The sequence below is a fragment of the Grammomys surdaster genome, unplaced genomic scaffold (assembly GCF_004785775.1).
Source record: "Grammomys surdaster isolate TR1022 unplaced genomic scaffold, NIH_TR_1.0 191, whole genome shotgun sequence".
Taxonomy (NCBI): Eukaryota; Metazoa; Chordata; class Mammalia; order Rodentia; family Muridae; genus Grammomys; species Grammomys surdaster.
The window spans coordinates 1438414-1455447 of record NW_021604636.1 but is presented as its reverse complement, the minus strand read 5'-3'; the positions used below and the strand labels follow the sequence as shown (position 1 = coordinate 1455447).

General features: G+C 40.7%; 1 protein-coding gene across 2 annotated transcripts in view; it reads right to left on the bottom strand.

The window, feature by feature from the left end:
- Ttc21b (tetratricopeptide repeat domain 21B) overlaps positions 1-16734 on the bottom strand; it is a 68132-nt gene extending 51398 nt beyond the window's left edge. The window contains exons 1-7 of one of the 2 annotated variants that reach the window (XM_028769272.1): positions 16631-16734; positions 12187-12316; positions 11982-12092; positions 10022-10188; positions 8115-8237; positions 3489-3646; positions 978-1062 (exon numbers count right to left, since the gene is read on the bottom strand). In XM_028769272.1, the coding sequence (XP_028625105.1) occupies positions 978-1062; positions 3489-3646; positions 8115-8237; positions 10022-10188; positions 11982-12092; positions 12187-12316; positions 16631-16651 (795 nt within the window). In that variant the 5' untranslated portion in view covers positions 16652-16734. The remainder of the gene's footprint in view (positions 1-977; positions 1063-3488; positions 3647-8114; positions 8238-10021; positions 10189-11981; positions 12093-12186; positions 12317-16630) is intronic. The other variant, XM_028769274.1, reaches the window with a different exon arrangement.
- Positions 16735-17034: the final 300 nt, after the last annotated feature.

The window sequence follows — 17034 nt, the reverse complement described above, 5'->3', positions numbered from 1 at the left end:
GATTATTTTCCCAGATCTGCCAATGGAATCTAAAGCTGCTTTGCTTTTTTTTTCTTTAAAGCTCCAGTAATTACATGTAATTATTTCTTATTAATACACATCACTGAATAGAAGCCTCTGGATGGGTAAAGATAGACATAGTTATTCAACAAATGAACATACTGAACTCTCTCTAATAATGAAGCCATGCCACAAAGGCTGTTTGAGTGACAATCAATTTACAAAAATGTTACATGAGTCTTTGGACTTCATAGATAGCCTGGCTCATATTTGAAATGGTTTCTACAGTGGAAAAATCTTGAAAGTGATTAGTATAAATAACTCTTGTTGTTGTTTCTGGTTAGTTTCTTTTGAAGATGAGAATCAGCCTTGCACATACTAGACAAACCTCTCTCCCACTGAACTGTAGTCCCAGCTCCAAGTAATAAACAAGTTCATAGAAGATTTGATCCACTAAGATTCTTCTAGTGTCTACTAAAGTATTTGCTAGGTCCTGTTACATTAGCCAAGTTCAACATGCAGCTCTCTTGTCTACAGATTAGGTTGTGCACTCCTTTGCCAGTGTCTAGTGAGTGTGTGCAGTAGCATTGAAACAGGTGTACATTATTGTAAGAATTTTGTCCTATGTTCATTAACTCACACAAATTCAACTAAGCTGCAAGAATACTGTTAATCTCACTTTGCATATGTATATTCATCACAGACAATGCTACGTACTAGCACCTTATATAAAATATATACTGTTATTAATAATCTAAAAACATTTGAGAGAAACTTCCCTACATACTTTTGCCTTACTAGATGGTAAAAGAAGCTAAAGTCTTTGTAATGGGTGTATTTCTGGCAACCACCTAAAAGCTATAAACATTCTGAGACAGAACTTCAAGCTTCAAATGAATATGGTCACATGCATTTATAATGGTGTGTGATGAAATTCACCTTGACATAGGCAACTAATGTCACACAAGACAATTTACCTTCTCTATGTCCCCTTCTCTACACAAATAATATAAAGCCAGCATTCTCAGCGCCTCCACATTGTGACTGTCCTGAAGCAGCAGCCTGAAAGAAAACAAGGCAGTTAATAATAACCTTTTTGTTGTTGTTTGAGGGTTTAAGAGTTTTATGGCTTGACTCTTCTACTACTCCAGTAGAAGTTTTATCCAGAACACCACAACAACGATTACTTTAGTTAAAAAGTTGTCCGCAATTTATTCATTTATTTATTTATAGGCTCCAGATTTTATTCCCCTCCTGGTCTACCCTCTGGACTCTTCCACATCCCATACCTTACCCTGTCTCCACAAGGATGTCCCTTCACCCCACCTTACCAGACCTCTAAACTCCCTAGGAGCTCCATTCTCTTGAGAGTTAAGTGCATCTTCTCTGACTGAACTGAGAACCGGCAGTCCTCTGTTGTATTTGTTGTGCCTGTCTCATTTAATGGTGTGGAAATGCTACTTAAAGTATTAGTTAACCATACACAACAGTGTATTAAGAGTTGAGTTCAGGAGCTGTAGACATGGCTCAGTGGTTAAGAGCCTCTGCTGCTCCTATAGAGCACCTGGGTTCTGTTTCCAGCAGTGCCAGGGGCCCTGACACTTTCACCTGGTCATTAAAGGAACAGCATGCATGTGGCACATTTACATACAGGCAGGCAAAGCACTCACATACATAAAAGAAAATAAGTAAATAAGCAAAAACTTAAGTTGAATTTACCTCAATGTTTTCATTCGAGAAATTCTAAGAATGCCAAAATGAGTGAAATATTTACATATGTATTAATTTATTCAGAAATTGAAAACAGATTCCTATGTGAAAATACAAATTGGAAAATTTGAAAACATTTCTTAATCACCAGGAAAAAACAGGCATAATTCTAGCAAGATACAGTCTATGCTATAAGAATTCTTATGGAATTTTATTAAGTGGCATAACAAAAGTAATTGTTCAAAAGAGGTTATGTATAAGGTATCCTCTCATGCGTATATGCAACAATGAATTTCAGATTCACTCTCTCCCTTCTGAATGTGTCTTCCGCCATGCAATTGTGCAATTCTTCTCTGAAGATGTTGGAGTGTGCTATATTGCACTGTGAGTACAGACTGGGCTGTTTTGTTGTTGTTGTTGTCCTTTTGTTTTTATTTAATTTTTCTTTTTTGGTTTGGCCAAAGGAATGATGGCAGTAATAGTTTTCCTTTATCTGCCACTGGTGAAATGAACCAATTCAAGCCTGATTAGATTATATATAGGCAGGTTTACTGGGAAGTGCCTTTCTTGCAGGTTCATAAGCTTTTAGGACCTAGGCCAGAGAAGTCACCATGGGAAGAGAGAAGGTGGGGAGGAGGAAGATAAGGAGAGAAAAAAGCATGTGCAGAGAGAGAAGGGAAGGAGAATAAGAGGGAGAGGAAGGGAGAAGGGGAGAAGAAGGAGAAGAGGGAAGGGAAGGAGGAGAAGGAAGAGGAAGAGGAGGAAGAGAGGGAGAGGAAGAAGAGAGGAAAAGGGAAGAAGAGAAGAAGAGGAAGAGGAGGAAGAAGAGGAGGAAGAAGAGAAGGAGGAGGAAGAAGAGAAGGAGGAAGAGGAAGAGGAGGAAGAGGAGGAGGAGGAAGAAGAGAAGGAAGAAGAGGAGGAAGAGGAGGAGGAGGAGGAGGAGGAGGAGGAGGAGGAGGAGGAGGAAAGGAGCATAAAAACTGTCTGGATAAAATAGGGAAATCCTTTGAGGAAAGGGCAGCCCAGCCTCTGGGTTGGAAAGTTCAGGGTTGGGGGTAGAGACCGAGGGATGCTGGGAGAACCTAGAGGCAGGTCTATTTTGATACGTAAAATATGCACCTTGTTCCCTGGTCAGGGTCCTCATCCAAACAGGCAGGACAGACAAAGACCTCAGCCTACACTGCATAGGCAGTCTGTGTTTCTGTCTCAGCTTTTGTGTCTTTGCTATTTCCAAGAAGAATATTTCCTCTGTGTAGTTACTGCTGGTTACTGGGGTCTGAAACTTGAAGGAGAGTCCCAGCAAATCAAATCCTGCCTGAGATCAGCCAGTTTAGATTATACAAATGAGATGCCACTGCAGACTGTTTTATTCTTTGAGATGTGTAGTTGTTTCTTTCACTCCAACTGCTGTCTGATAAGATACTTCTCAGATTGAGTTAAAATAGATTCCCCCAAATAGGTAGTGTTGGATAAAACATTTGACAGGTTTATATCTTAAGTTTGTTCAGCATCAAACTGGGAAAACTAATAATTATCAGGCTTGACAGCAAACACTTTAACCACTAAGTCACCTCTCCAGCCCCATTTTCTGTTTGTAAAAGCATTAAAGTTTTAAGTACTTTTTCAATTCTATGCTGCTTGGAATAAAAATTACTCTTATTACTTGAAAAATTAAATTTTACGCTGTGTAAATTTTGTAATGGACTGAACAAAACCTGCTTTTTTTTTCTCATGTATAACTAGATCCAAAGAGGATGTGATATCATTTTCCACATAACCTTTGTGCTGTCTCCACTGTCTGATCCCAGTCCTGCAAAGCCAGTTGTAATTTCATTTTCTTCTCAAAAGCAGGAAGGAAGCTTGGAAAGTTTACGATTATTTGGCTCACGGTCTCCAGAGCTCCGGAATAGTTCTGTCGCATCTCCAGGCACAGTACCTAATGGGAGGAGAAAAATGATGTCAAAACCATGGCCTTGGACACCAGGCCCTCTCAGGTCAGCCTAGGCTACAGAGTAAATTCCAGATCAGCCTGGGCTATGATCAAATACTGCTGATTAACATTTTATGATATTTTTTCAACAAGGAGCAAATCATTTTCTGTATAAAAAAATAAGTGTTTTTTTTTAATCAAAATTACACCTTAAAATATCACAGAAAAATTAGCATACATACATCAGCAATTTTACTCTAAAAGAGACTTTTAATGTATTTATTAACCTGTTAACAGGATAAAGCTTAAAATACTGTGCAGAAGTAATAAGAAGCTGAGACAGGAAGATGGCCATCATTTAGTCAGTTTGTCTCTTGTCTTTCTACATGGCTAGCCTGAGATGTGGTACAGAGTTACACCATCACAAAAATCAAACAAGTAAAAGAGAAAAAGAGTTGTTTGTTTGTTTTTTTAGAAATACATTTCTATTTAGAATGGAAGAAATACCTTTAAAGAATAAAGTATCTCTAGGAGATTTTTAAGTAGCATACAGAATTAAAGCAATTTTATAAATGTTACACTGTATTTGGAAATGCTACTTTAAAGTTAAAAATAAGTTCTACCAACTGCCATGAGCTCACTTCAGTTCTAGGAATTCTCTTAAGGAAGTAACTGAAAGAAAGACATCACAAAGATGCACACCCATGGTGGTTATTGCTCAGCTTTTGGTGTAGAAAGGAAAATAAAAATTAATCCACAATGTCCATAAAGGAGACATTACCCAAGAGATCACTTATTTAGCAGATTAGGTGGTCCTAAGAAGGACCGCATGAATTGTGCAACTTCTATTCACTGACATAAAGAATATCCATCGCAGCTGACAGGTAGTAATAGTCATTCTCTTACTCAAATGTTACTATGTTTTCTGGAAATATGTTTACAGTGCCTGTGCCTTGCTGTTTCTTCCAGGAGAAAATAAGCTGTAAGTGTAATCAGTATATTGAAAATCCATGGTGGGGTCTGCAAGATGACTCAGTAGAGCAAACCATCTACCACCTTTTAATTTTTTCTTCTAGATTATCTTTGCCTCAGTATATTTCCATTAACAATTAACATTATGTCTTAATATTCTTTTTTCATATAGTTATAGAAAAATATAGTCACCAATAAATCCATATGTCAAAATAAAATAAATTTCCAGATAACTGACAATAATAAAAGAAAGATTAGGCTAAATTTTAGTGCACATTCTCTCTTGGAATCCACCTACATAGCAGTACTGAAAACAATGAAGCCCTGCCACAGAGAGCTGCAGTGTCAACATCTGTACTCTCTTCCTTAGGCCCTCCCATAGGAACACCCAACGGAGTCTTAGGCCACACTAAACCAGCCTGCATTTAATTCTGAGTAGGAATATTAATGTGGCCCCTCTTCTGCTGAGTTAATTGAAAAGTAATCACATAATTATGTACTTATTAATTAATCAAAAAGTAAGTACGACATAATTATTGTCATGCAAAGTAAGACAATGGATTTGCCAGAGCTCCAATTTTTTGTCTCCTCTAAAACTGACCTTGAAACCTAATTGCCAAACCAACAGTTGCTGGGAGGTGAGGCCTGGCAGTCCAGTCATGAAAATGTAGTGCCACTGTAAAAGGGCTCGTGGTGATAGTGCCTACTCTTTTGGTCCACCCTGAGGGGAACAGACCTTCTCCATTAGGAAAGACTGTTCAAGGAGCCATTTTCAAAGAGATAAGCCACTGACAAGACGACACACTTGCTAGTGTCTCTATTTTGTACACCTCGGCCATTAGAAGTGTGAGAATAGAATTCTGTTTCTTATAAACCATCAGCTATCAGACTTCTTTGTTTTAGTTGTCTTTCATGGGGTTGGGGTTAGGGTATGGCTTCTAAAACAGCTTTCTATATAGCCTAGAATTTATGGCAGTCCTCTGACCTCCCAAGTACTGGGATGATAGGTTCAAGTCACTATGTCTATAATGTCTCTGGTGTCTTTGTCACAGCAAGATAAAATAGATAATACCACAGTAACTCAGATAAATCATTTAAACCAATAATTAGCATTATGGTAAAAGTTCAAAGTCTTTCATATTAACACCTAAAACAGCCTAAATCTGGAAGGTTACAAATTTTCTTTCCTTTAAAGAACAGATTGCAGGAAGACAATTATGAAAAACTTGACAATCCCCGACTCCTATAGCATAGCAATGAGGAAGATCTGGAATCCAGTCACTCTGAATGCTAGTCTGCAGGTTGACTGATGTCTGAACAAACTCATCATCCTTGGAAACTGAGACACATGTTGATGCTAACAAGAAACAAATGCCCGTCCTCACCTGTTTTTCTTCTTTATCATAAATAAGAAACTCTTTTAAAATACATTAGTCTCATGACATACCACATACTAACCTTGATCTGCCCATTACTACCTTCCAATTTCTCAGATTACAAGTCTACTACCATGCCCAGATTAAATTAATTCTCAATTTTAAAAAAATTGAAAAGCACTAGGAATATAGCTCAGTTGTAGAGCACTTGCTTAGTCCTGAGTTTGTATGAAGTCCACAGCTTATAATATAGATTAAAAAAACACAGAACAAAACAAACAAAACAGTAGTTTGAAGATTTGTTTATAACTATGTGTATGCGTGTGTCTTCGTGGGAGTATCTACACATGAGCAGTGTTGCCCATGGAAGCCAGAAAACGGCAGTGGATGCCTTGGAGTTGAAGTCTCCGGCAGTGGTGAGTCTCCTGGCGTAGGTGCTGGGAACAGAACCAAGAGCTTCTGCAAGAGGTTTTAAATGCTGAGTCATCTGTCCAGATCCCAGAATGGCAATGAAACACTTTTCTTTTTTTTTTTTTTTAAGTTTCACTTACGGTGGTATTTGAGTACGTATTTGAGTACAGGTATGCAAGGTCCACAGCACATGTGGAAGTCAGAGGACAAATTTGAAGAGCCAATTCTCTCTCTAGTTGAGGCATGGCTTGTCTTACTGTCTCTCCCCATTGTGCATACCAGGATAGTTAGCCTACAAGCTTCTCAGCAATTTTTCCTGTCCTCTTTCCTCATCGTACCAGAGAATGTTGGGATGATAGCTCTCAGCCATTGCATCAAACTGTGTGTGTGTGTGTGTGTGTGTGTGTGTGTGTGTGTGTGTATGTGTGTATTTAAGGGACAGACATCACATCCTTATGTTTTCACAGTGAGCATTTTTACACACTAATCCATCTCAGGAGTCCCAATCCTTTATTGCTCCTTCATTCATTCATTTTGTGTCTGTGCCTGCAGGTGAGTACTCAGACACCCAGATGCAGGTGAGTACACAGGAACACAGATGCAGGTGAGTACACAGGCACCCAGATGCAGGTGAGTACACAGGCACCCAGATGCAGGTGAGTACACAGGCACCCAGATGCAGGTGAGTACACAGGCACACAGATGGAGGTGAGTACACAGGCACACAGATGGAGGTGAAAGAATGGCTCTCAGGAGTCTTCTGAGTTCATTCTTCCCATTGTGTGCATTGTGGAGATTAACTCCAGTTGTCTGGGTCTGTGGCAGGCTCTTTTAATCTCTGAGCCGCTTTGACGCAGCCCACTGATCAATTCTGAAACGTGTTCAGAAGACAGTAGTGGAGACAGATGCAAGGATAAATAACACAAATAACACAATAACACAATTCAACAGAGAGTTCTTAAAATTTCCAATTGTTTATTCTCAAAATGCAAGTCAGACGATACAACTTACCTGTTCAAGCTTTGCACCAGCTATCTCTCACATGCAAGGCCAGAGCCATAGACACATGCCTGTCTCTTAGATCCACCTCTGACCTCAGCTCCACACTCTCCTTCTGTCCTCTGACATGGATTGCTGGCTATGCCCTTAACATGCCTTGAGTTATCTGAATCTGTCACCTCTTATCGTTATTGTTTCAAGCCATGCTTTCAGGGCTATACCCTCATTATCTATCTATAAGTCTCTGGTTCAAAAGCCAGATGTACAGACTATCTCAGCTCCACCTGCAAATTCCTGCCCCTACTCCTGTCTCCCATCCCAGCTTTACTTTTTACTGGCCTTATGACCTATGGTCTAGTTATACACTATGTAATTAACTTACCCACTTCCTCACCACTCATCTCTTTAAGAGAGGAGAATCTCCATGACATGAGGTGTTAGCCTTTTACATGTCCTGCTTCTTCTCCGGCGATCCCTCACACATAACAGATGCAAGCAAACACTGCAGGAACAAACTCAAGGACCCATCGCCACCGACATAATCAGGCCCTTTGGTAGAGAAGTCACTTCTCTAGCTGTGTCCTACACGGATGCAAGTCCCTCTGACGGCTGACAATAGGACCACAAATACTGTCTTTGGTGATCTACTTAGTTTTATTACATTTCAGGTATTCTTCGAGTTGTAAAACAATTTCTTCACTTGGACTCCGACTCACCTTACCCAGCAGAGCGAAAATATCGTTTCCATCTTGTAATCCCTCCTCAAAATACCGTAGGGCTTTTTTAGCATAAGGTTCCTTCCCTCTTGTAATATCAAGCCAGGCTTTCAAAATGGGTCCCTGGTAAAGAAAGATCCTACTGGGGTCAACATGAATAGCAGCAAGTTTGTCAGTGATTATGCTATGGCTGTCCTTCTCTAAGCCTCGGATAGTACACCATCATGATAACTGCAGCCTTATCATAGCTACTTCGTGGCTCACTCTGTGAGTATGTGTTGCCTCTCTTTGGATACAGCCCCAGTGAGCTGGGGTAGGACCAGAGATGGCACTTTACTTCACGCTGGATAAAGACCAAGATAAATGCACAGTGATCTTCACAAGCTCTGCAATAGTCTAGTGAATTAGATAAATTCCTGGGAAATGAAAAACTGAAATCATGGATGTTTTCAATTGATTGGAAGGTTTGTAGGATTTCAAAGAAGACATTTTGTTTTTAATGTCACATAAGAAATGGAACATGGCCTGAGAGATGGATAAATAAAAAGAAAAAAAGAGAAAAAAAGAAATGGGATATGTTCTAGAAATGATCTTTAAGAGTAACTCATAGGCATTTAATAAAGGTTATTCTTGCCTCCCTGAATATTCACCTGAATATATGGGCCAGACTCTTAACCAGCTCCCCTGCAACTAAGCAGACCACTTTACAATCTGAATGGGTTTCAAAGGGTATTTCTGTGAAGTAATTGACAACGTATAGTTCTAGCCTGTAAACCTTCTAAACTTTAGACTATAAAGCCTTCCTTTCTTTTCCTGAAGCTCACCTGCTATTCTGCTTTGCCACCACTTGAAACACAGCACATGTCAAGAAGAACATGTCACCTCCCTCTCTACCCAGTGTCTTAGCTCAATACTTTCTCCTTGATGTCAGGACCCTGAGACTCTCCTTGAGCGCATGCCTTTTTCCTCTATGTGGATCAGCTGACAATCCTGGTGGGCAACAGTTTTGATTTGTACTCCTCTAGTCTCTCGATATCGTCTGCTAGAATATACTACTATTTTCCCCAAACTTTAGTTTCTGTCTGAATTGGTTCAGCCTATAAACTATTAAAATAACCCTCTTGATCTGTGTTGTAAATAACGTAACTTGTATTATTTAAAGCCTTTAAGGATTTCTCAATGTCTGTTAAATCATCTACAGATATTCTTACCTGGTAACCATACTCTTCTATCTCTCCATGGTTTTCTTTTACCTTTTCGCTTAAAGTTTACAATCATTTACTTCATGTCTCTTCAAAGGTAGGCTCTCAAGGCAAACTGAAAGCATGTCTCTTCAACTCTCCCTATCATTTCCAACCTGGGGGTAACTACACCTCCTTTCCAGGTTTCCTGGTGAAACTGAATGGTTTGTAGGTCTTGTTGTTGGGTTTAGATGAAATGCTATTTCCTTTGTAAACATTTTCCCTCCATCACTTAACCTTACAGATGTAGCCTTTCTCAAAGTAATGACTTGAACAGATTAGGCAAGTAACAAATGTCTCCCTGAGCACTTGAATCACATCTCCTCACAGCCCTTCAAGTTCGTCTCAGAAAGTAACACAGGTGTGTGCTCCATGCTGATTCACCAAGAAAATAAGGCCCGTGCTCTTCTTATGTTTCCAGTACGAATGGGAGAGATGCGGTGCAACAAGAGGGAAGGGAGGGAGGAGGGAGGAGGGAACAGAAAGGAAAGAACAAAGCGGGACATGTATCTAGTCCACAGCTACTAGTGCAGCAACAAGAAACCTTAGCCTTACCACCCTAGTTATGGTACTTCATATATAGTAAAGATATTTGTAAGTTAAACAGAGGATGTTATTACTACAAGCTTTCTTGAACATTAGTTTTAAAATAAGAAAACTGGTCACCTCGTTGCTATCATGTGGCATTTTTGACATTCTGTCAATATATTCTCTCGCCTTATCATGGCGACCAATGTGCCATAAAAACAGGCCTGCGTGGTACAAGGCTTTGCGTCCGGCTTCCTTCCGTTGCTCCTTCATTTTGGTATCTAATTCCAGGATAGCTTCTCTATCTGAGAGAGGAAAATAATATTAAGTCTAGACTAAAATTAAATCCCAGATAGTGTTTATTAGAGATCAGATGACAAACCAGGTATGTTAGTTATTTTCTCAAGGGCAGCATTATTAGAAACAAAACACATGCTGTACATGCCAAATACTAAATACTAAATACATGCTAAATACTGATATTATTGCTGCTTCATTTAGGAATGAGCAAAATAAACCTTAATAATGTCTTATTTAACCAATTTAAGTCCAAATTAGAAATACAAAATTAATGAGCTTGCTGGTTTTAAAAACTAATACTTTTAAATAGGCTGATTAAGTTTCCACCAGAAATAAACAAAAAATACATATCATTAAACAGAGCTGAAAAGCAGATCCATACATTCAACTTGTTCCTTATATAAATCGTTTAATAACTGGGTCAGGTATCATATTAGAATTTAAAGAGTAAATTAAAAGTTGGGCTGGCTAAGGTGGCTCAGTGTGTAAAAGTGCTTCCAGTATAAGCCTGGTATCAGGAATCTGATCTGCAGACCCACGTCAAAGGGGGGATGTGGCGGCATGCATGTCTAACCTCAGCACTCCTGCAGTGAGATGGGAGACTGACTTTGCTGCTTAGTTGTATTTCAACTTAACATTAATCATTTGGGAACCCCAAACAATTATATTATTTTTGTTAGTGAAATGTATATAAAAAAACTGTAATATTCTAAAATGATACAAATGCCAGGAGTAATGCCAAGACTAGCTCTCAAACTACCCAACGCTGCAATCCAATTTTGAAGCCCATATGTGTGGTTCACTCACGACAGCTTTTTTTTTATCTTTGAAACATATTTAGCACAGTCCTAACAGAAGGTACATAACCGTTTACTTGTCAGTGTTTTATTTATTTATTTTTAATCTGTGTATGTGTGTTTGCTATGAAAGACACATGTGATTTTTTTAAAGATAAAAATGCTTCTAATATTTAAGAACTCATTCTATGACATGCAGCTTGTATAATTATTTAAAACATTTACAGTGCAATTAATTGTTACTGAGCACACACACACACAATGTATTTTTAACTTACTTAAAGCTTGGATTCTCTTCTGTCTCAGCCATACCTTACATTACTTGCTAGTACAATGCAACTCAACTTTAAAGACCATTCTTTCCACAATACAGCCACATACATGTCCCAACTACTACTTAGAATAACATTCTGTCCACAAGACAGCCATGAATCCCAACTACTACACAGAATGAAGTTCCTTCCATAATATATCCATATGTTCCCAACTACTACCAAGAATCATGTTTCTTCCATAATAAGGCCATATGTCCCAAGTGCTATACAGTGAAACTCATAATGCTGCTTCCATAACACAGCCAAAGGTCTCAACTCCTACACAGTGAAAATTTACTCAACATTTCTTCAGGAGCTACGTCCCTTGGGAACTGCCAAGGCCTTCTAGAAGCTTACTACGATTTCTAAGGAGAGAAACTGCATATTGTGACATATTTGCACACAAACATCTTTCTATGTCACTCTGCTTTAGCTGTCCTTTTGTTCTATGAAGCAGTTGTTAACATACACACACACAGTCAACTTTGTTAATGCAGATCATTCGTATGCACCATTGAAATATCTGTCAGAGGACTAGGAAAGCACCATGAAACGGATGAATTTACCCTCTGGCCAGGAAGATCAAACATTACATGAATAGCATCATGGATAGAAAACTAAAAATCATTAAGTCAAAATGAGCAGAACATGGAAAATCTATCCCAACACTATACTTAAATACTGTACCTGGATTGGGGCTCATTTTGTGGATATACATCAGTGCCATCAAAGAACACAGTGACACATCTTGTTTATTTTTAATGGCCTCAAACTCCCGAAGGGCTTCTTGAGCTTTACCTGGAAATCAAGATTGGGGTTTGAAAAAAAAAATATTCTTAGTTGAAAGCTAGGATTCAGAGACTATGGAAGACATCTGGTGGTGAGCACATACCTTCCATTAGAGTGCCGTAGGCATGGTAGAATCGGAAGACTGGGTCACTGCTATACTTCTTCATCCCTTCACTGGCAACAAGGAGCACATGGTGATAATATCTCTCTTGACAATAGTAATTAATCAGTGTCTACAAGGAAATGACAGCTAACAGTTAATAGGCATCTAATATTCAGAAGTAGACATCAATCTTGGATAATCCAGAACTTAATACATTTTCTTCTCTGCTCTTGAAAATGCCATCAACAATGGACACTCAACAGTAAGAATGAGACTGAAGGACCGTGGAATTACTCGCAAGTCAATGCTTTTCTTTTTCAGTGTAATTTCCTTCCCTCCCTTTAATTAGTTTTTTTTCAACAATAATGGAGTCATACTATATTTACATTTTACCTCATTTGGCTACAAGTTCTAGAAGATTTTAGAAAACAAACAGACAAACAAACAAAAAGAATTGTGAACCAAGAAAACGAAGAGGCAAGGGCTGGTTAGTTGTCCTTGGTGTTTGCTATTTTTTTTTAAATTTGGTTTGGTTTTGTCAACTTGACACAGACTAGAGAGTCATCTGGGAAGAGGGAACCTCAGTTGACAACATCCTTACATCGGATTAGCCAGAGGGCAAGCCTGTGGGGGCATTTTCTTTACTAATGATTGATGTGGTAGGCTCCAGCCCACTCTGGGCAGCCATGGTAGCCATAAAAAATATACAAGTGTGTGTGTGTGTGTGTGTGTGTGTGTGTGTGTGTGTGTGTGTGTGTGTGTACATACACGTTAGACATGAAAAGCAAATCAGTAAGCAGTAAGCAGTGCTCCTCCTCTGTGGTAGGTTGAATGAGAATAACCATCTTAGGCTCATATATTTGAATGCTAGATCTCTAGTCAGTGAAACTGTTATGGAAGAATTAGAAGGTTTGGCCTTGTTAGAGGAGGTATGTCTCTGGAGGTGCCTTGTCTTTGTCTTTGTCTCTCTCTCTCTGATTCTCTCTCCTTCTCCCTATCTCTGTCTCTCTGTCCCTTCCTCATTTCCTACTGCTTGTGGATTAGGATGTAAGCTCTCAGCTACTGTCATGAACTCTAACCCTCTGAAAATGTAAGCAAGCTTCCAACAAATACTTCTACAAGTGGTCATGGTGTCTCTTCCCAGCAATAGACAAGTCACTAAGACTGTTTCAGTTCCTATATCCAGAATGATCCCTTGATTTCTTGCCCTAATAAATTACAATGTAACAACTTCGGAAGGATAGGGCTCATTTCATCTTACAGTTTGTAGTGCAGAGAAGTCAGAGTGCCACAGAGGAGCGTGGTTTACTGGCTTGCTCAACCTGCTTTCTTAGGTCACAGAGAACCACCAGCCCAGGACTGCACTGCCTACAGTGAGAAGGGCCCTCCCGCATCAAACAAGAAAACTCCTTGGATACTTAACTACAGGCAATCTAATGGAGGCAGTTTTTCAACTGACGTTTCTTATTTTCAGATGACCCTGGTTGTGTCAAGTTGTCATAGCCAGGACACAAGCTGTGACAACTTGGGTCTACTTTTCTTGAAAATGCACACACTTTCTCCAGCATTGTAACTGCCCAGTTCCCTTACTTCATAAACAAAGGTGAGGAATCCTGTGCCACTGTCTGACTGCATCAGGACCACATGAGTAAGAAACAGAAGGACATAGGTGTGAGCAGACAGCTCTTTTACAGTCTGGATTCTGCAGGGCTACAACTCCCCTTTCTAGATCTCAGTCATTCAATGTTCTCTAGAACTTCTGCTCTGCTCCCATCTTGTGGATCTGCTTCACACTCCTTCTCCACCTCATTTCTGGAGAGTGATTCATATTCCACATCCCAGACAACTGCACCATATCTCAGCAAAGTGCAGGGTTTTTTTTCCCCCATCTTCCTCATGCTCTAGGGTCAAAATGAACTAACCTTCTTTCCTTCTTCCTTCCTTCCTTCCTTCCTTCCTTCCTTCCTTCCTTCCTTCCTTCCTTCCTTTCTTTCTGCCACAATACTATCCTCCTTGACTTCTGTGCTGCACAGAAAGTCATTCACAGACTACAGCCCTGGAAGCCAATGGTGTGGCATCACAGAGAGGACGTGGATTTACAGGTGCAAAGACACCTCCAGTCTTCATCTGCCTGACACCTCTGCTCATATAGAAGCTACAGTTAGTAAAGCTAACATAGAGGTGGATGTAAGGAGTACTTGATAATGCCCTGAAGGTCCTCGTCTGAAAACCTAGGAGTAAGCTATGCCAAACTCTGCTGCCTGGCCAACACCTCTCTCCTCAGCTCCGAGTCCATACTTTGCCACATGCTGCCTAAACCATCAAACCAACCATGACCCTCTCTTCTCATTTACCCAGCCCTGCCAATCAACCTAGTCTTCCAGTGCATCCCTTTCTCTGGATTTCATGCTACTCTCCATACCTGCTGGTACTCTTGTGGTTCAAGTCCAACAAACTTCCTTTTGATTTCTGAGGTAGGATCTCATAATGTAGCACAGGCTGGCTCAAACTTACTCTCCTCCTGCCTCTTTTGCAGAGTGCTAGGAATAGTCTTGCATCCCCATGCTCAGTGGTCTAGCAAACATTTTCGGACTGTCTACTTTCTAGTACTAGGTATTGGGTAAGATACTGAGAAGAGAGTAAAATCTATACTGTACTATACTATACTATACTATGAATCTAAAAATAAGATGCTAAGAAATGTTAGTAAGAGTGGTTACTGTCATGGAAAAATCTTGAACTTTCAGGTGAATTGTAATCTGGGACACAATGCTGTAATGAATGAAGGGGCGGGGTGGTGGTAATATTTCGCTTTTGGGAATACAGAATACTGTACTCAGCTTGGTTACTGTGGGTGACCATGGAACCCGCTCCTGCAGAGGATGCTAGAGCTGATTCTTCAATTATAAACCCATTACTCCGTCTCCTCCACATATAACACCACATTTCTCTTTGATTATTTTTGAGAAAGGCCCAGGAGTATATAAAGCAGAAGAAGAGTAATATGGAGATAAGAGTGTGGTTCCCGGGATGGGTGTGGTGATGGGCGGGGCTAAAGGCCAGCCCTTATTCTACAATAGGGTAGGAAACCAGAGTGATAGGTCCAAGGGTAGTGTAAGTCCAATGTGTGTCTGGCTTCCTTCTCACTTGTTTCTGTATGGGCAGTGAGCTAAAAATAGTTGAAGAAGAGGGAAAAACCTTTTATCAACAAATTTTCGAGCACATGAAGATTTACTGGCATGTGAGGATGCTCACGCATTTCAGTACATCCACAGCTGCTTCCCAACTACACTGCAGACGGACAGATACTAAAACAGGGACCATCAGGCATTTTGTAGAGGGTGTTTGCCACTTCTTGTTTGAGAACCTTGTTCTACATAGAATATTGGACTGATAAAGCTGGAAAGGGAAGAAGGCAGGGTCAACAGTCTCATTTTAAGGACATGACTTGCTCTTGTGCTAAGTGATGAGAAGTTTAATAACGGTTTTGTCACTAATGTGGTTTTATTGCAGAACTCATTTGGAAAACCTGAGGGATAAAAAAATGAAAAAGAGTTGGAGGAAAAACTTGAAAAGGTAACGCAGAAATTAAAAAAGAAAGAAAGAAAGAAAGAAAGAAAGAAAGAAAGAAAGAAAAGCCGAACTTTCCAGTCTTCCCTAACTGCTAGAGCCCATTTTCCTCTCTACAACCAGCAGTTTACATGACATTCATGTGTTTAACACCCTGTGGGTCAACCCTCATAAATCAAGTGAAAGTTGCAAGACCAGGCACCTTTACTGCAGTATCGTAAGTACTTCGAAAATAGTGCAAAACACACAGAAGGCAGTCAACCCATGCTTGTTAAACGCACTACGGAGTTTTGGATTCTGAATGAGTACATCTGATGTCCAGGAGGCTGTTCAGCTAACTCCAACTTCCAGGAGTCATCCAAGAAAAAGCGCTTCACAAATATGGAACAAGTCTCAGAGAGGATAGAAGAGAGGGAAAAAAAAATCATCTGAAAAGGAAAATTCTTGCACTTCCAAACCTTGTCCCTGTTATTCACCGTTTCTGAAATATTTGATGAGTGCATCAATCAGAAGACCATTTTCATTAACTAAATACTCCTCCTTTTAAAAGCCTTTTGTTAACCGTTTGCATATCTTGTCCTGCTCCTTTACAGGTGAGTGCAGGGTAGAGGACATTAAATGGCTAAGTCCCTAAAAAAAAATCATACCTTCCGAGACTAAGCAGGCTTCCCAGGGAGAAGTCCAAAGCCAACACAAGCAAGAGGCTGGGGGCTGGCCGTTAACGGCAAGGCAAAGGCTGCGCCCCGGCCTCGGGATCATCCCGGGGGTCGCGGCTTCTCGGCCAAGGCCGCAGGCCCTCACCATCAGCTGCCGGTGCCACCCTGTACCTCGCAGTGTCCATTCGCCCTGCCCACGCCCCGCGCCGCCCGCTCACCTTCAGCCCCTGAGAGTCCATGGCCACCGACTACCAGGAGGGTGCCCACCACTGCACGCCGCAGGGTTAGGGGTTCAGACCCACTTCCCGGGCCCTCAAACCCTAAGGGACGCGGCGGGCGGCACGAGGGGCGTGGCCCGATCTTCATTGGCTGCCGGCGTGAGAGGGCGGAGCCTAGTTGTAAGACTGAGAGGGAGGGGGCCCCGGGGCAGGCGAGGAGGGAACCCCGAGGGAGGATCGCGAGGGCGACCGAGGTTGGAATCCTCAGGGCACTGAGTGCCACCGAGTTGTGGGGTCACATGAGGGAGATCCAGCCTGGAAACGGCGCGAGGAGGATGGAGTGGGTGGAACAAGAGATATGAGATTAAAGAATAAAGATGATGAAGCAGGAAACGGGAAGAAGA